The sequence below is a fragment of the Geotrypetes seraphini genome, chromosome 18 (genome assembly GCF_902459505.1).
Source record: "Geotrypetes seraphini chromosome 18, aGeoSer1.1, whole genome shotgun sequence".
In the NCBI taxonomy this organism is placed as follows: domain Eukaryota; kingdom Metazoa; phylum Chordata; class Amphibia; order Gymnophiona; family Dermophiidae; genus Geotrypetes; species Geotrypetes seraphini.
This window is the reverse complement of record NC_047101.1, coordinates 18770321-18793363: the sequence shown is the minus strand read 5'-3', so window position 1 is coordinate 18793363 and position 23043 is coordinate 18770321. Positions and strand designations below refer to the sequence as shown.

Genomic DNA, 23043 nt, shown 5'->3' with positions numbered 1-23043 from the left:
TAGTATTTCATGTTGTTCTTTTTGTGCACTTGATGTAAGTTTGAAAAAGAATAAAGAAATTAAAAAGAATTTATGAGACTAGCCCATACTTTTCTAGCATCAGTATAATGTCTCAAGTTTCTTAAACAAAACTAACTCAAGATAAGCAAGAGAAACCAACCAGCAGACTGTCTTGTTGTTGAAGGGCTTCTTGGGCACCCACCCAGTTCCTGGCGGACAGCAGCTCTTGAGCACATCTGACGGAGAAGGAGGCAGCCAGTTCCTTTTCCCCTACTATCAAAGCCAGCTCCGCTGCAGTTTTCAGAGAGGCCAAGTCACCTTTCTTGGCCAACACTTTGGCTGCATCATAAGGGGAAGCAGCCCCAAATAACTGAAGAGGAGCAAAATATTATGACAGATTATTACATTTTGGCACAGGGATACAATCCATCACATTCTAGAGCACTGGTCTCAAACTCAAACCCTTTGCAGGGCCACATTTTGGATTTGTAGGTACTTGGAGGGCCTCAGAAAAAAATAGTTAATGTCTTATTAAAGAAATGTCATTTATAGCTAAAGAGACATATGATCAAGAAACGGTTTTATTTTACTTTTGTGATTAAGATAAACATACCGAGGGCCTCAAAATAGTACCTGGCGCATCGCGAGTTTGAGACCACTGGTTTAGAAGCTCCACAAACTGCAATACAGAGGATGCCTGAAATCAGACTGCAAAATCTTAAGATTATAAAAGGGAAGATAAGATTGGAGGACGAGGAGGACAGTGTTATGACGAAGATGAAGAAGAAAAAGGAAAAGAAGCCAGGGAGAAGCAAAAAATATATTGTGCTCATACTGCACAATTTCTAGAAGGCTGGTTTAGTGAATCACCACTTATAGCAAGGTGTTACAAGACCAAACTTTATGGTAAGCGTTTCAGCCTGTCTAGCATCGTTGTTGTAACAGTTATGTGTTTCAATGTTCAAATAGTAGAACAAGCGCCATAGCTTTTGCAAATGAGAAAAATCATTACACAATTTCTCCTCTGTAATATTCCAAGGCTTTGCGAGCAATGTCCTCATTGCATTATCCATCTTTCTGCATCATCCCAACTAACAAACTTAAAGTCCATGATGCGAGAGGCTAATATAAATTCTAAGCTAGTACCAGAATATTAGATGGCCACAAACCCAGTCTCTTTGGCTTGTGTGCTGTGATGAGTGAACTTGGGTTTTCAAATCTCTCTTAAGCACATATACAATTCGATAAGAAGATCAACTGTTTTTACACCTAAGCAGCAATAGGACCAGCCGCCACTACCGGGAACCCTTTGCCACGATCCAGCCAGACATATAAGATCTTCCCCCAGCATTCCATTGGATAGATCAATCTACCTGCTTTTAAATATCAGCAGCAGTGGGAGAACAACTGCTTTTACACCTAAGCAGCATTGGGACCAACCGCAACTACCAAGAGCCCATAGACCAGATCATGACAGGAGTGTGAGCTCCACACCTCCTGCAGTCCGCTAGGAAGATCAACTGCTTTAACACCTAAGTAGCAGCAAGACCAGCTGCCTATAATAAGAGCCCTTGCCCCGATCCAGCCAGGCATGTGAGCTCCTCCCCCTATATCCCGTTTAAGAGATCAATCTACCTGCTTAAAATATCAGCAGCAGTAGAAAAACAACTGCTTTTACATACAAGCAGCAGCGAGACCTACTGCAACCACAAAGAGCCCACAGACCCGATCCTGCCAGGAGTGTGAACTCCTCCCCCTGCAGTCCATTGGAGAGATCAATCTGCCTGCTTTTAAATATCAGCAGCAGTGGAGATCAACTGCTTTTACACCTAAGCAGCAACGAGACCAGCCACAACCACCGAGAGCACACAGACCCGATCCTACCAAGAGTGTGAACTCTTCCCCCCATGCAATCTGCTAAGAAGATCGACTGTCAGCTCCGGGCGGCTTTCCCGCAGAGGAGAGAATCCTGCATTCACCGTGGGCCTCATCTGGGGCAGCCTCCTTGGAGCGGCTGGGGCACGGGCAGTGTGTCTGGGAGGGAATGCATGGATGGGAGAACATCGCAGGGGAGGAGACATAGGCATCCTGGGACTGTCTGCCAAGTCTCTTCCCTGAAGAAGCCCTTTCTGGAAACGTCAATCGCTCCTCCTAAACTTACTTGCTCCACTTCATCACTGACGCTGAAACCGTGGATTGAAGACAAAGTTTTATTTTATTTTTCTTTCCAGCTTATGATTTATCTTTAATCTTATCTATTGTTTTGTCTTTTGTCTTTGTTTTGTTCTATTTCTATCATTTAAATTTCTCCAGAATTCTACTGTTCAACGGCTCCCCCTTCTGCTTCTATTCCTTTCTCTCCTCTCTTCTAGAACATTCCAAAGTATTTAGATCAATGCTGTCTTGTTAAAATGTTTATTTTATTTTTCCTCTAACTCTACTTTTCACTTCTCTATTACCCTCCAGGTACTTTAGTTAGATTGTGAGCCTTCGGGACAGTAAGGGAATTTTTCAAGTACCTTTCTTATTTCTAATCTTAATGTATATTTTCTGTAAACCGCTTAGAACCTAACGGATGTAGCGGTATATAAGAAATAAATTACATTACATTACATATACACACTCGTACCCACCACTTGGCTGCCATGGTATAATGTCCGTCCTTCTCCAGCACTGCTGCCCAACTTGTGTACAGATCTTTCAGTACAGGATCTTCTGGAAGCAGTCGAGCTTTAGCGATGACAGTAGCCTCCCTAGAGTAGCAAAGCAAAATAAAGTATGGTCAGAGACATTACCACTCAGTGAGGACAGTCATTAAATGGATGTTAACAAAGAAATCTCTTTTTTTTAAATTTATTCATTTTTTAATTCTTACAACAAGTGAATTAAACATAATACAACCAATTTTCATATATCACTTGTATTTACAAACAAATAGTCTTGTAAGATAAAATAAATACCCCCCTTTTTATCAATATTCCTAATTCCATATGATATACATTTCCCACCCCCACCCCCACATATCTGCTACCCATGTGCTAAGATATCTGATCATTAGAATAATTAGTCAATGGTTCCAATATTTTTTTAAAATTATGAAGATTCCCTTGTTGTAATGCTAACATCTTTTCCATCTTATATATGTGACAAACTGAATTCCACCAAAATGTATAATTTAATTTAGTATAATCTTTCCAATTTTGAGTAATTTGTTGCATGGCGACCCCTGTCAATATTAATAATAACTTGTTATTATTTGCAGAAATCGGACTCTTGAGTTCTCATTGCTGTACCAAATAATATAGTGTGATATGAGAGTCCTACATGGTTTTCTAATAATTTATTAATTTGGGGCCAAATTAGTTTCCAAAAAGCATTTACACAGGGACAAAAAAAAATTAAATGATCTAACGTCCCAACTTCTAATCTACAATGCCAGCATCTATTGGACCTAGTGCTATCTATCTTTTGTAAACGCGTAGGGGTCCATAAAACTCGATGTAACAAAAACATCCACGTTTGACTCATAGATGCTGACTTTGTAGACCTTAATCTCCAGGACCAAAACACAAAGAAATCTCTTTATTTGAGGCATGCACATTTGGACTTTTCTACATGCATGAAGAAATCGAGGACCTGTACAAATGATTTGCTTTCAGGAGTTCCACCGCTTCGTAGACTTTGTGAATGGAGAGGAGGTGAGAGGCTGCCTTGACATACTGCTCCTGGTAGCACAGCTGCTTCACAAACATTTCCACAGTCCACAGCCACACCTGATATCCAGCTGGAAAACATAAAGCAGGTGCAACACAAACTGTTCAGCTTGTACAAAAGATTTCACCATATATGACAGTGTTTCTCAACTCGGTCCTGGAGTACCCCACTTGCCAGTCAGGTTTTCGGGATATCCACGCTGAATCTGCATAAACTTGATTTGCATACGCTGCCTCCATTCTATGCAAATTTCTTTCCTGCATATTCATTGTGGATATCTTGAAAACCCGACTGGCAAGGGGGTACTCCAGGACCGAGTCGTGAAACGCATATATAAGACCCTTAACACTTGTAAGCGGGAACGTTTCTGCAAGGTTTATACTCGCATACCCATTGGCGACACTGCAAGCAGCTGGTCGGTCAGTTCTCCCCTCTCTGCAGCAAGCTGGAGTGCTCCTTTGAGATCCCCCTTCCAGAGCATCAGTTGGTGATATAGCTCTGCATGTCCATTCTCCAAATGGTGTTTTCCTAATTACAAGACGACAATTACTTCCTAAGTCCTGAAAAGGCCAAAGACAGTGAGCGATTCTTAGACAGTGGGGCGTTATATATCCCTCTTATGATGGAAAAGTTAAAAAAGACACCTCAACACACCCTAGACTGCTGCCAACAGCACAGCCTGTGCCCTTTTTCCTGGATGTACCCAGTGGAAAGGTGGTACAAGAATATAATGTGTATAGCAGCCAGCTGGCTCCAAAACCAATTAGTCCTGATTTTTTATTGGGACCCAAACTTATTTATTTAATTCGTTTTCCATCCCATTTTCCCCAAAGAGCTCAGAATGGGTTACAGGTTGATTTCTTTTGGTATACAGTAATCATAGGCAATCAATATCTCCCCTGCTCCCCCCCCCCCGGCCCAATTATATTACCAGGTACCCACATTTATACACCTGTTTTGCAGTGTATCATTCATTGATAAGACACTTCATTAAGCGATCTGCAAACAGTCCCATTGGCCTGACCCTACCTTCTGCCTCCATCATCCGGTACAGTGAAATGCGGTCTGTAAACAGCCCTAGGTGCATGGGATCTCCTGATCCACCAGTGCAATCTTCAGTTAGCTCTTTGGGAAAGGAAATGACAATAAATAAGAATGAAATAGGAAAACTGCTTTCTTTTTCCTTTTCCTATTATCAAAGAGAGAACTCAAAAGACTATTCCAAAGATGCCAGAAAAAAAAAAAAAAAATGAATATGTACAAGAGGAATTACACCCACACACACATACTCACACGTACTCTCTCTTAACTTGTGTCTTTTCATCCCCTGTCCCCCAGAGAGCTACTATCTAAGTTTATACCTGAAGCAATGGAAAGTGAATTGCTCAAGGTCACAAGGGAAGGATATGCAACAAATGCACCATACCATGATGTCCTAATGCACTAAAACCATCAATGAAAACCATCTGAAGCTCATGTATGGATAACCATCATAGAAATACTATCTCTATATAGTACACCATTACTAAAGCTCATATACCGTAGCTCATGTATCGTATTGTAACACCATTACTATAGCTCACATATCGTAGCACCATTACTGAAGCTCATGTACCCCCAACACCATTAGAGAAGCTCGTGTAAACCGCTCTGAATTGACTCCCCAGTCATTAGTAATGGTATAGAAGCTTTAAATAAACAAGGAGTTTCGGTAGGATTTGAACCTCGAGTTCCTTAGTTCTCAGCCCTCTGCTCTAACCAAGCTACTGGGTTTGTGACCTATTTTGCACGGAAAGAGTGATAGATCATTGGAACAGGCTTCCAGTGCAGGTGATCGAGGCCAGCAGCATCCCAGACTTTAAGAATAAATGGGATATCTACGTGGGATCCCTATGAGGGTGAAGATAAGGAATAGGGTCACTAGGGTATAGACTTAAGGGGGTGGGTCAGTAGAGTGGGCAGACTTGATGGGCTGTAGCCCTTTTCTGCCGTCATCTTTCTGTGTTTCTATGTTTTCTATGAAAGGCATACACAGCGCTGTACATTTTGACATTTATAGACAGTCCCTGCTCAGACATACTGTTTGAGAAAAGGGTCATTGCCAGATTCAAGCAATCCTGGTGCAGCTCCTCTTTGGACCTGTGATCCATGGATGTGCTCACAGGCAGCACAGAACGAGCCTTCCTCTTCCTCCCTATGATATCTGAAAAAAAGAAAATCAATGCCAATGTATCGATGTAAAGGAAGCCTCAAGAACGGGCTGAAATATATAGAGACAAAACTAAGGGCTCCTTTTACTAAGCCGCGTTAGGGCATTAATGCGCGGAATAGTGCACGCTAAATTGCCGCGCGCGTCAGACGCTAACGCCAGCATTGAGCTGGTGTTAGTTCTAGCCGCGTAGCACGGGTTTAGCGCACGCTAAAATGCTGTGCGCGCTCCAAACGCTAACGCGGCTTAGTAATAAGGAGCCCTAAATCAATACCCACCGACATTCTATTTTTATTGAAAATGAGATTTCTTTAACCACAACCGGTTGTACAATCGTCGCAGCAAAACGTTTTCAAGTTTCATATAAATCCGATCGATCGCTTATTCAAAATTCTAAGCAATGTTACACATCAATAAAATTACAATTTTCAGGGAACAGCAAAACAAACGACAAAAACTAGATCTTATAAGACATATTAAAGACTAACCTTACAAACATATTAAGACAAAAGGAAAGAAAGGGAAGAGAAATACAAGTTGTTTGATAGTAAATAAGACACTTATGGGAAAAAAAACAATGGGGAGGGAGAGATCCATATACTTCAGAGAAGTTATGAAGTGCAATTGAAATAAGGCTTCTAGTCAGGCTTTCTAATTTATCAAATGCATCCTTAAAAAGAAAGCTAACACAATTCCTCATATTCTAATTCTACAACTTTCTAATTCTCGAAGCTTGTTTTCAGCAATTACCATTCCTTTGTCTTATGTTTTATGCTTCTTCAAATCCTTCCCCGCCCCCCAACCTTCTTTCCCCTTGCATAATCTTAAGCCCCTCTGGTTCAAGTATTCCATCCGGCAATCCTTTTATTACTCTATTTTTTTTTTAGATTCAGTTTTTATTGATGCAAATATCATCAAATACAACAAATACATCAAAGCATATCAATAATGCATAATTTATTAATATACATAATAAAAGACAAATTCCAATTTCAATAAACCCTCACTTTAACTATACTGTATGTGATTGAATCTTTACCGTCCCTCTCCACCCCACCCCTCCCCACCCAATAGTACTCTCTGCCCAATGATACTCTCTTCATTTAACTAAATAAAAGCCCAATTAAGAGATCCAACTTAAAATCGCACTACGGCCCTTAGGATGCAAATCTTGCAAATATGAATCCCAGATTTGTAAAAATAGCATCTTTCACTTTCTTTTAATTCCAGCATCTCTAGCTTCCCAAATGGCCAACTGATAGTTCACTTTTATTTGATATACTATCCATCAAAAAAAAAGATATAAAAGTGGTTTACAGGTAAAAACATAAAAAATAAAAAGCGTATGAGAAAGGAGAAAAAAAAGTGGTGGAACAAAACAGGAGGCTTAGATTACAACTTCAAAATAGAGAAACGGGGGAGGGATAAGGCAACCTTTTAGAGTAAGGGCTCCTTTTACAAAGGCGCACTGGCGGTTTTAACGCACGCTAAACCGCCGGCCGCGCTAGCCGCTACCGCCGCCTCTTGAGCAGGCGGTAGTTTTTAGGCCAGCGCGGGGGTTAGCGCGTGATGAAAAGTTGCGTGCATTATCCCCGCTAGCGCGGCTTGATAAAAGGAGCCCTAAGGTGTCCTTGTACAAAGGCATGCTAACTAATTTAGTGCGCCCCAACGATTAGCATGTGCTAGATGCTAAAGGTGCCCATTATATTCCTATCAGCATCTTAGCATTTAAGCACGTCTTAGAAGGACCTCTAAATTCTGAAAAATAAAAATACCACCAAAAAAAGATTAGACACACTCTTTACCAAGAGTAGTAAGTATTAACTTTGCAGGGATTACAGGAGTTTATGTTATTGCAGTCTATAATGCTGCTTTTCAGCGTTCCAGAGCCTGACCTAACAGAATTATGAAAATACAGGAGATACAGATCTAGTGGCATAGTAAGGGGGGGGGAGGAGACAGGCGGACCGCCCTGGGCACCATCTATGCAGGGGATGCTACCACCTCTCCTCCTAGCATTGCTTTGCCGTGCACGTCTTCCACTCATTCCGCCTTCCCCTTCCTCATTGCTTGGGCGCCTCCCACTCTTCCCTGCTGCTTCAGCATCCCCCTCCCCCCCGCTTGAATTCCCCCCTCCCCCCGCATACCTCTTGAAACGTTCGCTGGCTCGAGCAGCATCTTCAACTTGCTGCTCGCACTGGTGTCGGTTCCCTTCTGACGTCACTTCCTGGCTGCGGGACCAGGACGTGACGTCGGAAGGGAGCTGGCGCAAGCAGCGGATGGAAGATGCTGCTTGCAACAGCGAACGAACGTTTCAAGAGGTATGCGGGGGGCACTCGAGCAGCGGGGAAGAGTGGAAGGCGCCCAAGCAATGAGGAGGGAGAGGGCGGGAAAGAGTGGAGGGGGTGCACGGCGCAGCTATGCCGGGTGTCATTGCTCCGGGCGCCAACCTCTCTTGCTATGCCTCTGGCCAGATCTATAATGTGTGCAGTGTTCATGCATATTCATTGTAGATATTAACATGGCTATAATTAATCTAATCTAATCTAATCCTTAGGTTTGTATACCGCATCATCTCCACGTTCGTAGAGCTCGACGCGGTTTACAGTAGGAGAAATAGGAAGGAATTACAACAGAGATAGAAGTGTGAAGAAAATTTAGAGGACTTGGGATGCCGAGATATAAGAGTTTCCTTGATTCCTAAGTTGGAGGGAGACTTACATTTTTTTGAGAAAAGCCAGGTTTTCAGATGTTTGCGGAAAACTTGGAGAGAGCTCAAGTTCCGAAGAGGGGAGGTAAGGTTGTTCCAGAGCTCAGTGATTTTGAAGTGGAGGGAGGTCCCTAGCTTTCCTGTGTGGGAAATGCCTTTTAGCGAGGGGAAGGATAGTTTTAATTTGTGGGAGGCTCTGGTGGTATTAGGGTTTGAGGAATTCCAAGAAAGAGGGATAAAGGGAGGGAGGATACCATATAGGATTCTGAAAGTTAAACAGGCGCATTTATAGTGGACCCTGGCGATTATCGGAAGCCAGTGAAGCTTGGCCAGGAGCGGGGAGACATGGTCAAATTTACTTTTAGCGAAGATGAGCTTGGCCGCGGCATTCTGATTCCGTTGGAGTCTGTGGAGGTTTTTCTTAGTTAGGCTTAAGTAGATAGAGTTGCAATAGTCCAATCTGGAGAGGATGATGGATTGGACAAGGAGGGTAAAATGTTTTTGATGGAAGCAGGATCTAACTTTCCTCAGCATGTGAAGGCTGAAAAGCATTTTAAACAGTCATAAATCTCCAGCTTGCTCAGGAACCAAGACTAGGAACTCCGTACTATAGCGTGCAGTGATGCCAAAAAAGGCATCAAACTAGCCCAACTTCAAATTTTATTTTATTTCTTCCATTTGTGCATCGCACATACCTATACAAGCTCTAGGCGACATTACAAAGGAATGGGTTAGAAGAGGGTAGGGAGGACTATGGAGGGCAGGAAGAAGTGGAGAGGAGAGAAGCATGTAGAATATTTCATAGAAAATTTTACTCCGCTGTGCACAGGCACCTGGTTTCTCTCTCCTCATCTCCTCTTTTGGCAGTTGCTTCTTGGTGAGAAAGTTTTCCAGATCTGGGGCAGGCTTTGGTTTCTCAGACACGGCTTCTGGGAGTGACGGAGTCTGTCTAGAAGCTAAAGGGGATAAATATAAATATCACTAACAACCAGAACTTAAAATTCAGAACAAAATCTGCTGGGCATTATGTTCAGGGATGAAGGCTTGGGTTGACTTGCACAGAATTCACGGTTGAGTACTTTGTATGACTTCCCATAAAACATAAGTAAATAAGCACTGGCATACTGGGACTGACTGAAGGTCCGTGAAACCCAAGATCCCGTTTCCAACAGGGGTCAATTTAGGTCACAAGTACCTGGAAAGATTCTCTGCTTCTGTAACATCTGTGGGGCAATTTTTTGAATGCTCTGAAGTTTCCCTTTTGAAACTTGGTACTGATCCAATAGATGTATTGGTACCCATGGATTTTGCAACTACTTTTTTCCCCCCTTCTTTGCATTATTCAGCGCAGGCGGTTTTTACCCAGAGATAGAGAAGATAGAAAATTTTCAGCTCTTCATTTTCTCTTTTGGAAAATTGTCCCAAAAACTTTTGGGAGTGTTCTGTTGTCCAAATTGAAAGCAAATTCTTTTTAACATTAATTTCTTTTTTTTAGCCCATCCTCCCAAAAGAGCTCAGTACGGGTTACAAATCGGGTACTCAAACATTTTCCTTATCTGTCCCAGTAGGCTCACAGTCTGTCTAATCTCTGGATACATTTGCTGTGAATTCGTATTTGACTACTGGTTTGTTACAGCAATAGTACGAAGGACCGCTGAAAAGTTCTCAGCCCAACCAACAAAGCTGGGGCATTCTTCAATGAGGGCTATGCACTTAGTCCAACGATTTTCCACTTCTTTCATTTTTGTATTTTTCCGATGGAACAAAAAAAGTGGAAAATCGCTGAGGTCCCCGTATAGCCCGCGATAGAGACTGCCCCAACTTTGTTGAGAACTTTTCAGTGGCCCCTCGTAGGATGATTTTGCCATTCTATACCACTCCTCTGGTGCCACACAAGAAGTATGAGCTGTTCAATGCACACCCAATCAGATACACTTAGGCCACTGATCTCAAACGCAAACCTTTTGCAGTGCCACATTTTGGATTTGGAGGTACTCGGAGGCCCTCAGAAAAAAATAGTTAATGTCTTATTAAAGAAATGACAATTTTGCATGAGGTAAAACTCTTTATAGTTTATAAACCTTTCCTTTTGGCTAAGTCTTAATAATAATATTGCCATTTATAGCTAAAGAGACGTATGATCAAGAAACTGTTTTATTTTACTTCTGTGATTATGATAAAAATACTGAGGGCCTGAAAATAGTACATGTGGTCCCCAGGCCGCGAGTTTGAGACCACCGACTTAGGATGTCAACACAACCAAGATATCAATAGGAACAATAAATACCTTGCAACGCTATATCATCGTGGATCCCATCATCTGGGATTTCTTCCTCTTCTTCCGGCTCAGACGTTCCATTCTCTGCAGGTCTCACATTCTCCCCACCAATCTCTTCAACGTTTGCCATTTCATTTGTCTCTTGCTTGCCTTTCCCCGTCAGTTTTTTTTTCTTTTTGGCTTTGGGTTTAAGCTGAAGACTTCTTTTCTTTTCCAACTCTATGTTCTTTTTACCTGAACAGAGATAGTAAATACTAGTTTTGTTCTTCAATTTTTTTTTTTTTTTAAAGGAGTCTTGCATATCCAAATGGCATTACATAAAGGGATAACTATTTTCCTAAGCAAAATCTTTTCTTCCAGGTTTTCCCCTTCATCCATGGCACAGTTCTAGAGCTCTTGTTTATCAGATTATCTTCCCCTGTTCCAATAATTATCCTCTTTTGTGGCAAATTAATGAGTTGTATAGCATCCCCAGTTAGGAGGATTGCTGGCAGCAATGAAGATGTCCTGGGTACAATTTTTTTTCTTGTGTGCTCATTTGAGTTATTCTCCTATTCAAAGCTCATTGGATAGGTCTTGCAGACTATCTAGCAACTCTTACCATCCCTTACACTCCTGTGCGACTCCTCTGCTCCGTTCTACCTAGTCCCAAAATGGCACAATTTGATTCCACTAGATATCGTGCCTTTTACTTCATCGCCCCCTTTTTTTGGGGGGGAACTCTCTTCCTCTCCATGTCTAAGGTGAATTATCTTTCAAGAATTTCAAAGCTGCTTTAAAAACGGGGCTCTTTAACATGGCATACAAAATTAACCCAGATCAATCTTAAACTTGTTTGATCTAAACTGCCACTATTTTCCTGCCCTCTTCTGTCCCCTTCTCTATTTCTTCTATCATTGTTGTAGCTCCTTTCAATCAAACTTTTATTTTTAGTATGTAAACCACCGAGATCTATGCATCAGCCCTATGCAGTATAGCAAGTTTTAATAAACCATAAACACTTTGGAACAGGATAGATAAGAATGAAAGCCTTTTTTTCATTGGACTTTAATCAAAATATATACATACCAAAGAGAAATACAAAACAAAAATAGAAGAAAAGAAAAAAGAACACTATAAACACTAGTTCACATTTTGGAAATCAAATTGTAAATACCTGGTGGATTTATTACTGAAGAAAAATTCACCCTACCAAGTAGCACAGGACAAGGACAAAAACCTACTCTATATTCTTCATATTCATATCGGCCAAAGAAATAATGGCCCCTTTTATCAAGCTGCGTTACAGAGTTTTAGTGCGGGCCGGCGCAGCAAATGCTCCGACTCTCACAGAATTCCTATGAGCATTGGAGCACTTAAATTATTTCACCAATATATTTTACTGTTTTCATCAATGAACACGCAGCAAGAGATAAAGACAGGGAACATGGATTCAAACTCCAGGTTTCTGTAAGGCCGTTTGAATCCAGATCCTACTTCGAAATCCCACTTGGCACCAAACACTACACAAATGAATTTTCCGATACCGACCTCGAGGTGGCCTGGAGTGCTCCTGCTTGGAGGTGGACCATTTATGCACACAGAAGTCATCGGCTCCTGTCCAAACCGAATCTGGTTCTACAGGAGACCACTGAACAGAAAGCAGCCGGCCCGTGTGTCCTCGGTAATTGGCCAATGGTTCTTCCTTTAGAACATCCCAAACCTTCAAAATACAGTAGGTAATCAGTGAAAAGAAAGGAAATGTACAGCATAGTACAGTAAAACTTTGGATTGCGAGCAACTTGGGGTGTGAGTTTTGCAAGACGAGCAAAACGTTTTATTAAATTTTAACTTGATAAACGAGCACGGTCTTGCAATATGAGTACGTTTACGCGCATCACGTCATCTCCGAGGCCTTGCACTACAAGTATGCACCGTATATGCGCGTCATGCCACCACAACTGAGCTGTTGTTTCTGCTCTCTCTGAAGCTGCGGGAGTGTTGTGACTGTTCTATAGTACAGTAAGTGCAGGTTAATTTGTTGTTTGTTTGGGGTGGTTGTTTTTTTTTTTTTAAATTTTTCAGGTATATAAATTCAAGCAATTCAACAACATCTAACAAGAGAGAGCAGGAAAAGTCAAATCATTCGCATCATTCTTTCACAAATGCCCACAGAAACCAACCCTCCTCCCACCAGAATCCCACCCCAAGCCCCCCTCCCCACACTCCAGTGTCAAAAGTTCAATAAAGAACTTCATGCTCTAGGGCAGTGGTTCCCAACCCTGTCCTGGAGGAACACCAGGCCAATTGGGCTTTCAGGCTAGCCCTAGTGAATATGCATGAGAGAGATTTGCATATGATGGAAGTGATAGGCATGCAAATTTGCTTCATGCATATTCATTAGGGCTAGCCTGAAAACACAATTGGCCTGGTGTTCCTCCAGGACAGGGTTGGGAATCACTGCTCTAGGGGACAATCCTTCCCAAATGGGAGCCCATATTCTCCTGAATTTCTTCCATGGCCGTTAATTTGTTTTACTGTATATACTTTTACTTTATATAGTACAGTATTTTGTATTAAAGTTTCCATTATTTTTTATTGGGAAATTTGTCCTGGAGGGCCACTAGGCCAGTCGGGTTTTTGGTATAGCCCTAATGAATATGCATGAAGCAAATTTGCATGCCTATCACTTCCATCATATGCAAATCTCTCTCATGCATATTCATTAGGGCTAGCCTGAAAACTCGACTGTCCTGGTGGTCCTCCAGGACAGGGTTGAGAACCACTGGTCTAGAGCAGTGGTTCCCAACCCTGTCCTGGAGGAACACCAGGCCAATTGGGTTTTCAGGCTAGCCCTAATGAATATGCATGAAGCAAATTTGCATGCCTATCACTTCCATCATATGCAAATCTCTCTCATGCATATTCATTAGGGCTAGCCTGAAAACCCGATTGGCCTGGTGTTCCTCCAGGACAGGGTTGGGAATCACTGCTCTAGGGGACAATCCTTCCCAAATGGGAGCCCATATTCTCCTGAATTTCTTCCATGGCCGTTAATTTGTTTTACTGTATATACTTTTACTTTATACAGTACAGTATTTTGTATTAAAGTTTCCATTATTTCTTATTGGGAAATTTGTTTTGCTATACGAGTGCTTTGGATTACAAGCATGTTTCCGGAACGAATTATACTCGCAAGCCAAGGTTTTACTGTAGTTGTTTCTTGTATGCACTGCACTAAGCAGCCCTAATGAATAGAATAAGAGACATCTTGGTCTTGCAACATTGTCAGTTGCATCCCTGGGCAACTCATCGTCTCACTGTCTCTGGTACCCGCAGACTGTAAATTCTCTTGGCCAGGGATTCACTGTACCCCTCTCTGTGCTTTTTCGTGAATGTGTGCAGATTTAAGGCACTATGGCCAGGATTCTGTAACTGGCGGCCGCCTTAAAAGTGGCCGCCGTCACATGTCAATCGCGCAACAGGCACAGAACTGTGTCTCCGGCAAAGGTAGGTGCCAGAAATATAGGCCACATTTTCAGCCACTTCTGCTAGCATTCTATAAAAACAGCGTTTTTCCAACTGGTGTGCTGTGGCTGATCGAAACCAAAAGAAACTCTGTGGAATGATGATGTTCCTTAAATGGACTTTATTTGAAAAATGTCAAAGTTCCAAAGGTACAATAAATCATCCACATAAAAGTAAAGTAATCCACATGAAAACCTTAAAGGACCTAGTCCGCTAGGGACGCAGGACCCAACAGAGACTAGCAGAATAGGTCATTTAAGGTTTTCATGTGGATGATTTTATTTTATGTGGATGATTAATTGTACCTTTGGAACTTTGACATTTTTCAAATAAAGTCCATTTAAGGAACATCATCATTCCACAGAGTTTCTTTTGGTTTCTTCTGGATTATCTTCTCTGTGGATGCTTTGGAGTCAATTCTCTTTGGTTTGTGCTGTGGCTGATTCCCAGGTGTGCCTCAAGAGTTGTTTATTTTTGTCATTTCTGTTTCAACCCTAGCCAGTGACCCAGTATTATAAGATTTCCTCTGTAGTGGTCGTTGGCAGTGGGAAGCAATTCAGACAGCCTGCTTACTCCAACTCCCAAGCCTTCTCTCTGATATATCTTCCTTTTCCGCACTGGTGAGAAGTGTCGGAGAGAGAGCTTGGATTGGTGCGAGCAGGTTGTCTGAATCACTGTCCACTGCTGCCACTGACCACTATAGGAAAAAAAGCAAGAGAAAAAAAAATAAAGACATTCCCCAGTTAGTGTACCCCGAAGTTAATGGAACTTTCATACTAAATCTACTTTAAACTTGGCCATACATTGTAAACTGGCTCAATTATAGCAAGTCCTTGGGTTTGATGTGTGTGTTCCTGTGGCAGTTTGCTAGCTCTGATCAAAATTGTGTGACGTTCAGATTGGGTTCATTTGGTATGATCTCATTACTTTTGTCACTCATGAGGGTAGTTCTATAAATGTGCACCTGGTGGGAGTCTTTTATAACGGAACTAACCGATTACCTGGCATTGCTCGGATATTTATTTATCCCAATCATCTGTCGTTTTCGATTATTTTTACATGTCACCCCCTTCCACACCCCCACAGTATTTTTTCCCAGATAGTAAGTCGTATGTATACCAAGTTTGGTTGAAATCTCTCCATGCGTTACAAAGTTATGTTGGAACATCATCTCAGCGAGGCCAAAAACTATGGGTTAAACACTAATATCTGTCGTTTTTGAGAATTTTTACAAGTTACTCCCTTCCCACCCCCACAGTGTTTTTTTCTCAGATAGTAAGTGATATGTATACCAAGTTTGGTTAAAATATCTCCAAGTGTTTTAGAGTTATGCTGGAACATGGATACATACACACACAGATGCATCCATAAGAACATAAGCAATGCCTCTGCTGGATCAGACCTGAGGTCCATCATGCCCAGCAGTCCGCTCACGCGGCGGTCCAACAGGTCCAGGACCTGTGCAGTAATCCTCTATCTATATCCCTCTATCCCCTTTTCCAGCAGGAAATTGTCCAATCCTTTCTTGAACCCCAGTACCGTACTCTGCCCTATTACGCTCTCTGGAAGCGCATTCCAGGTGTCCACCACATGTTGGGTAAAGAAGAACTTCCTAGCATTCGTTTTGAATCTGTCCCCTTTCAACTTTTCCGAATGCCCTCTTGTTCTTTTATTATTCGAAAGTTTGAAGAATCTGTCCCTCTCTACTCTCTCTATGCCCTTCATGATTTGTAAGTCTCTATCATATCCCCTCTAAGTCTCCTCTTCTCCAGGGAAGAGTCCCAGTTTCTCCAATCTTTCTCTCTCTCTCTCTCTATTTCTCTCTGTCTCCCTTTCTCTCTCTCTTTCTGTCCCTCTCTACTCTCTCTATGCCCTTGATGATCTTGTAAGTCTCTATCATATCCCCTCTAAGTCTCCTCTTCTCCAGGGAAAAGAGACCCAGTTTCTCCAATCTCTCAGCGTATGAAAGGTTTTCCATCCCCTTTATCAGACGCGTCGCTCTCCTCTGAACCCTCTCGAATAATGCCATGTCCTACAAACTGGATAAAGTGAAGGGATGTGATCACCACCAGCACTGTGATGGGTGGGTAGGGAGGGAGTATTCGCTTTAAAATTGTTGGTTTTGAATGAATGTTTGTGGCTAATTTCATTATCTTTGTCATTGTTGCCTTTTTGCAAACTTTTGAAAAAATCCAACTATAAAAGGTAACGCAATGATTAAAAATTCAATTATTGAATTTCAACACTCTTAATACTCTCTTGTTAAATTGTAAAATATATATCCTTAAAAAAAAACAACAACTTATAGTGTGCCTTGACAATTTTTGCACCTTTTCAGTGTGCTGCAAGATGAAAAAGACTGAACAACCACTGTTATAAAAGAATTAGGCAAACAATTTCCTTTAAAAAAAAAAAATATGGGAACCATAACCAGCGCCTTTAGTGGGCATTACTCCATCTCACCTGTGCAGTACCATCGTAACACGCGGATACTAATCGTCCATCATGATGGGGGCTCCATGCCAGGCTGGTGATTTTAGCAGTGTGCCCAATGAGGCTTCGGAATGGCTCCGTTATCATCGCAGGCGTATCTGTGGAACTCTCTGAAAACAAGAAACCATGTCGATACTTATTGCTGGTATAGGACGAGAAAGGTGGGGCAGCCTCACCTCTTCTGCACAGTCTCAATGGCAGAATTGGCTGCTTACCTGCAAAATGTTTAGAGCATTTCATTCCTGCTAATCAGCTGCCTAAAATCTGCCCTCCTTCGGTGTGGACAATGCACACACTATTAAGAGGAGGCATTTCTGGTAGTGTGCTTTGGTTAAGGAAGGAAAGTAAGGCACATAGATTGTATTTTCAAATCTGTGCTATTTTCCATGAAAAATGCACCCCAAGAAAGAGCCTATGGCACATGTCAAAGTCAAAACGGCGCTTAATGGCATTCTATAAAGGGCATTCTGGGATGGATGTCCTTTACAGAATAACGTATAACGCTGGGATCTGTGCTCAACTTCGGGCACAAAGATTTACACTGGCAAGCTGGGCGCAGATGCGTGATATAAACACATATATCTTAAGGGAATACCTCTGACCCACCCAAGTCCCTCTCATCATTTCAATTGTGGCTCACTGGTTGAGCTGCTGCCTCTGCACCCAGAGGTTGTGAGATCAAATCCCAGTGCTGCTCCTTGTGACCCTGGGCAAGTCACTTAATCCTCCAGTGCCCACCGCATTGAAATGCCAAAGCAACAAAAAAGGCATTATACAAGTCCCCTTTCCTTTCATCGAGCCCAGTATCCTGTTTCCAACAGTGGTCAACCAAGGTTGCAAGTACCTGGCAGAAACCCAAAGAGTAGCAATATTCCAGAGCTGAGATTGTGATGTCATAAAGCCTGATTCCACCAATGCCTAAGAGCCATCCTCATCAGTGATGTCACAATGCCTTGATTATCCTATACTCAGCTCACATAAGAACTGCCATACTACGACAGGCTGAAGGTGTGGCTCACTGGTTGAGCTGCTGCCTCTACACCCAGAGGTTGAGAGATCAAATCCCGATGCTGCTCTTTGTGACCCTAGGCAAGTCATTTAACATAAGCCTAATGGTCCATCTAGCCCAGTATCCCATCATCACGAAGGCCAATCCCAAGTCACAAGTATCTGGCAAAAACCAAAATCCTCCAGTGCCCACTGCTTTGAATGCCAGCTTTGAAATGCCAAAGCAACAAAAAGGCGGTATGCAAGTCCCCATTCCCTTTCCCCTTTGCAGACCCGCACAGAAACAACTATTCTATAAATGAACATATACATGTGTTTTCGAACGGATCTGTCATTTCTGCCCCGTTTTGGCGCCTTGCTTCCATTGGAACATATTTCCGCATCATAACTTCGTGCAGAAGTGACATCTCACTTGAGATGCCCTATACAGAATTTCCCCATTAGTGTCCTACCTAGCACGCTCTTGAGACTATGAACATAAACAACAGCGTTGTTGGAGCCTGAGGCCAACAGGTAGCTCAGTTCTGGTTGGATTCCGTGCTCATGATGCCAGCGAACCATGTTGATCAGTTTGTGGTGCTGCTGAATGGTACAGAGAAGTTTCAAACTGGGAGCCTGGAAGATTTCGATGGATCTGTGATTTAAAAAGAGCAAACACACACAGATGAATAAGGCTTCATGCAGGAATAGATTTTATGTAAAACCTAAAACAAAATAGGAAACAGTAGACAATGTTGCAACCAAACACATAAAAGAGCTCTAAAAGAGCACACCCACTGCATAATATAGGACTTTTAAGATATTGTTTTCAAAAATTATTTGATTCTTTTAATGTTATATCTCTCTTCTCAATCACAAAATATTTCTGCCTTTTCAGACAAAAATAAATAATTCACTTATCACTGAAGATAAAGCTGTGATAAAATGAATTTATTTAGTTTTGTCTGAAAAGACAGAAATATTTTGTGATTGTGAAGAGATAAAATTTTACACCCACTGCATAATATAGGACTTTTAAGATATTGTTTTCAAAAATTATTTGATTCTTTTAATGTTATATCTCTCTTCACAATCACAAAATATTTCTGCCTTTTCAGACAAAAATTCAAGTTTCAAGTTTATTAAAATTTTGATTTGAACGCAATATCAAGTCATTTCAATGCGTATAACAATAATAATTTGGGGGGACAAATAAAAACCATTTAAAACAATAAACGTACAATCTTATCCATAATTATTTAAAAATACATAAGGAATACAAGGATAAACTACATTTGATTAAAAATAAAAAAAACCAAAAAGAAAAACATTTAGGGAAGAACGAACAACATCAGGAGGGGTATTAAAAGATTTTTGATGAAACTTGGTCTAAAAGTAATTGTTTTTTTTAATATAAAAAAAGACTTAATCTAAATGAGAATAGAAAAAAATCAAGAAAGATTGTCTGATCTAAGCTTCATATGCATCTTTATATAGATGGCTTTTTAGATTGCTTTTAAATTTTTCTAAGAAAGTTTCAGCGCGCAGAAAAGTCACTTATCACTGAAGATAAAGCTGTGATAAAATGAATTTATTTATTTTTGTCTGAAAAGGCAGAAATATTTTGTGATTGTGAAGAGAAAATATTTAAAAAAAAAATTTTCTTTGAAAAAACTATCTTAAAAGTACTAAGGCCCCTTTTTATGAAGCCGTGTTAGTTTTAATTGCCGGCTGCTCCGATGCTCATAGGAATTTTATGAATGTTGGAGTTTTTACCACCGTGGCCAGCAATAAAAAAGCCTAATGTGGCTTCATAAAAGTGTGTGTGGGGGGGGGGGAGGGGGAATAAATTAATTATGTATCAGAAGGTTGGATTTTATGCCTATGACTGAAACAGGGAGTTGTGAAAAATAAGATTTTTCTGTAAGACCCTTATATATTTCTGAGGCTTTTCCTACCCACCATGATGCTTATAAGTATTATTGGTGATGATAAAAACTAATTATGAGAATTTCGCGGGAGTAAAGAAGCAGCTCAATGCCGAGCAGCAGCGTCAAAGTGCGCTCCTGCTTGGTGCCACTCAGCGGCCAAAGAAACCCGATCTCTCGGCAGCCAGTTAGCAATGGGGCAGGAGCTCGGAAAAGCTCGCTCCTACCCGCTGCACCTTTGGACCGCCAGGGATTGGCAGAGAAGGTACGGCAGGCAGGGATGAGGGCAGGGTGCAGAGCCTGGGAGGGAGAGAAGGAAAGGTATGGGTGTAGAGCCTGACAGGAAAGGGAGGGAGGGTGCTGGGTGCAGTGCCTGACGGGGGGGGGGGGGAAGGGAAGGGGCTGGGTGCAGTTCCTGGCAGGAAGGGGAATGGAGTGCAGAGACTGACAGGGGAGGGAAGGAAGGGGGCTGGGTGCAGTGTCTGACAGAGGGAGGGAAGGGGGCAGGGTTCAGAGCTTGACAGGACAGGGAACTTGATTATTAAGCCTCCCGACTTATATTCAAATCAACCATTTTTTTTCTCCATTTTGGGGGAAAATGGGGGTCTCGACTTATATTTGAGTATATATCTGCAAAACCTGTAGCAGACAACTGGGACTTCACCCTGTTGACTATTTTAAATGCTAATCATACCTGTGTGGATTACAAACTGCACGGACTGAAAACATGTTAATAAACATTCAGTAGAAGGTACTGTAGAAGTAATAACTAAAATTTCTTGAAAACTGATACTATTAAAATTATAAAATTTACAACTTTTATTACGATTGAAATGGGCGTGATGTAAAAAAAATATTATGATAGGAAAAGGTACTGGCAGAGTGAAAGGAAGAGAGAAATCTAGGTCCAATCACAACTGATCTTTTTTTTTTTTTTTTGAGGGAGGGTATTGGTTTTTTTTCTTTGATTTTATAATTTGTCAGAAGCAATACAGCAAACAAAACAGACCAAAATAAAAGCAAAGGTTAGAACAATCTCAGTCCAATAAATTCTACATGTTGTACATGAATCTGACAAAAGACAGAATATGCAGACAATGCCAATAGACTAAGTAAAAGTTATTCATTTTATAGAGAACCTCAAAAGGTAAACTTGAACCTGAGTTTTTAGACATCAAAGACAAATTGCTGATATTTATGCCATAGACATTGTAGCTATGAGTCTTCAACTCACTATTACAAGCACAAAACCAGAGGTTTGGACAGATTGATAGATTTTGCCCTTTTTGAAACATACCCATCTTCATTACCAATAGCCAAAATTTTGCCATCTGGCTTCCAGCTCATCTCTGTGTGTGCTGGCAACTTGTGCTGAAAAGCAAAAGGAAAAAAAAAATTTCTGGATTTAGTAACTGTGGCAATTAAAAAACAAAAAACAACCTCTTCCAGTTAACATTTCAAGTTTTGCAAAATGAAGAAACTCAGACACTTCAAACATTTCTTATTCAAGTTCACCTTTAAAAAAAATCCATTGATGCACAAGACATGTAAAGAACAAAACTTCTGAAATGGCACTCTTACAGCAATGCAATGGAACCTGTAACAGGGATAAATCAACCCCCAATTCTGAAGGATCCTCGCAGAATGAAAAAGCAATACACTTGGTAGAAACTTCTGTTGGCCTACAAATAATAATAACAATAACAGTTTATATACCGCAGGACCGTGAATTTCTATGCGGTTTACAATGATTAGAAAGATGCTACAAGTTGAGTGGAACATGTATAGTTAGAGATTAGTGGCTAATTTATGGGAGAGATTGTACAGATTCGTTACCTAAGTACTTCAAGAACAGGTATGTTTTTAGGTGTTTTCTAAATTCACCATAGTTATTTGCGTGTATAATTAGTTTTTCCAGGTCTTTGCCCCATAAGGCTGCTTGATAAGATAGAAGATGTTGATGGTGTCTCTTAAATTTACATCCTCTAGCCGATGGGGAGACGAACTTCAGATGTGTACTTCTCTTATGTCTGTTGGTTGAGAAGGAGAAGAGGCCAGTTATATATTTAGGGGCTAGACCGGATAATACCTTGAAGCGGATACATCCCAGCTTGAACTTCGCACATGCCTCCAGTGCAGGAGTTGGTAGGAAGGGGTTATGTGATCGGACTTCTTCAACCCAAAGATCAACCTGACTGCCGCATTTTGTACCATGTTCTTCTGGGAGATTGCCAGATGGGCAATGTTGCAATAATCGAGATTGCTTAGTATTAGGGCTTGTACCAGAATTCTGAATGATGAAGCGTCGAAGTATGCTTTAATGGACCTAAGTTTCCAGAGAGTAAAAAAACCCTTTCTAACTAGGGAGTCCACTTGGTCTTTCATGGTTAGGCCTTGGTCCAGTATTACCCCTAGAATCTTCATTGTAAGCTGAATAGGGTAGCTGAGATTGTTGATGCATAGTGGTGTTGTAGTGACAGGTAGGTGTGGCGAGGCTATAAAGAATTTAGTTTTTTCTGAATTAAGCTTCAGTCTGAATGTACTCAGTGATTCTCAAATGATACTGGCCACCTTTTATAGATAACCATTTTTGTAGATTTAGCTGACATACTTATGGCTTTTTCCTACTTATGACATCTTTCCGATGCTGGTTGCAGGATACATATAAAGGGCCAGCCATTAGGCCTTTTCCCACTCGCACACTGCCTCTCCTCCAAAAAATGAGTAAGAATGAGGAATGTGTAAATAAGTTTGTTTATATAACAACTGTGGAACACAAACTAGTTAACTATTGACTATTGTAATATTATCTATCTGGGTGCCTATAAGAAAATTATCAGAAACTTCATTGCCAGAGTTTTGTTTAAGTTTGCTTGTATTTGTTATAAATCAATCTTTGGCTTGTCACCTGGCTACCTTGTTTCACATTTTTCTTTGAACCGCTCAAATAAGTTCACACGCAGCGTTTGTTTGCATTTCCTTCTGTTAAATTTTGTTGTTATAAAAGATTTCTTGAGAAAACTCTCTCTTTTCAGGCTGCTAAACTGAATGGTTGGTTTGGAAAAATTATGCTAGGAGCTTCCTCCTATCTATTTTTTTTTTTTTATTCTTTATTCAGTTTTAACTCTTGCATCAAGTGTACAAAATTCAATCAGATAATTCGTACAAATCACTTGACATTCTAACAATTATTGTCAAATGCATATAAAAAAGACCC

The 23043-nt window shown here is 41.1% G+C and overlaps 1 protein-coding gene across 1 annotated transcript in view; it reads right to left on the bottom strand.

The window, feature by feature from the left end:
• Positions 1 to 23043, bottom strand: part of GEMIN5 (gem nuclear organelle associated protein 5) — a 57038-nt gene that overhangs the window by 13073 nt on the left and 20922 nt on the right. Inside the window, exons 13-24 of the mRNA XM_033927112.1 lie at positions 21124 to 21197; positions 18372 to 18553; positions 16882 to 17021; positions 12442 to 12613; positions 10921 to 11145; positions 9467 to 9589; positions 5795 to 5917; positions 4744 to 4839; positions 4105 to 4242; positions 3637 to 3784; positions 2630 to 2753; positions 161 to 370 (exon numbers count right to left, since the gene is read on the bottom strand). Coding sequence (XP_033783003.1) covers positions 161 to 370; positions 2630 to 2753; positions 3637 to 3784; positions 4105 to 4242; positions 4744 to 4839; positions 5795 to 5917; positions 9467 to 9589; positions 10921 to 11145; positions 12442 to 12613; positions 16882 to 17021; positions 18372 to 18553; positions 21124 to 21197 — 1755 coding nt within the window. The remainder of the gene's footprint in view (positions 1 to 160; positions 371 to 2629; positions 2754 to 3636; positions 3785 to 4104; positions 4243 to 4743; positions 4840 to 5794; positions 5918 to 9466; positions 9590 to 10920; positions 11146 to 12441; positions 12614 to 16881; positions 17022 to 18371; positions 18554 to 21123; positions 21198 to 23043) is intronic.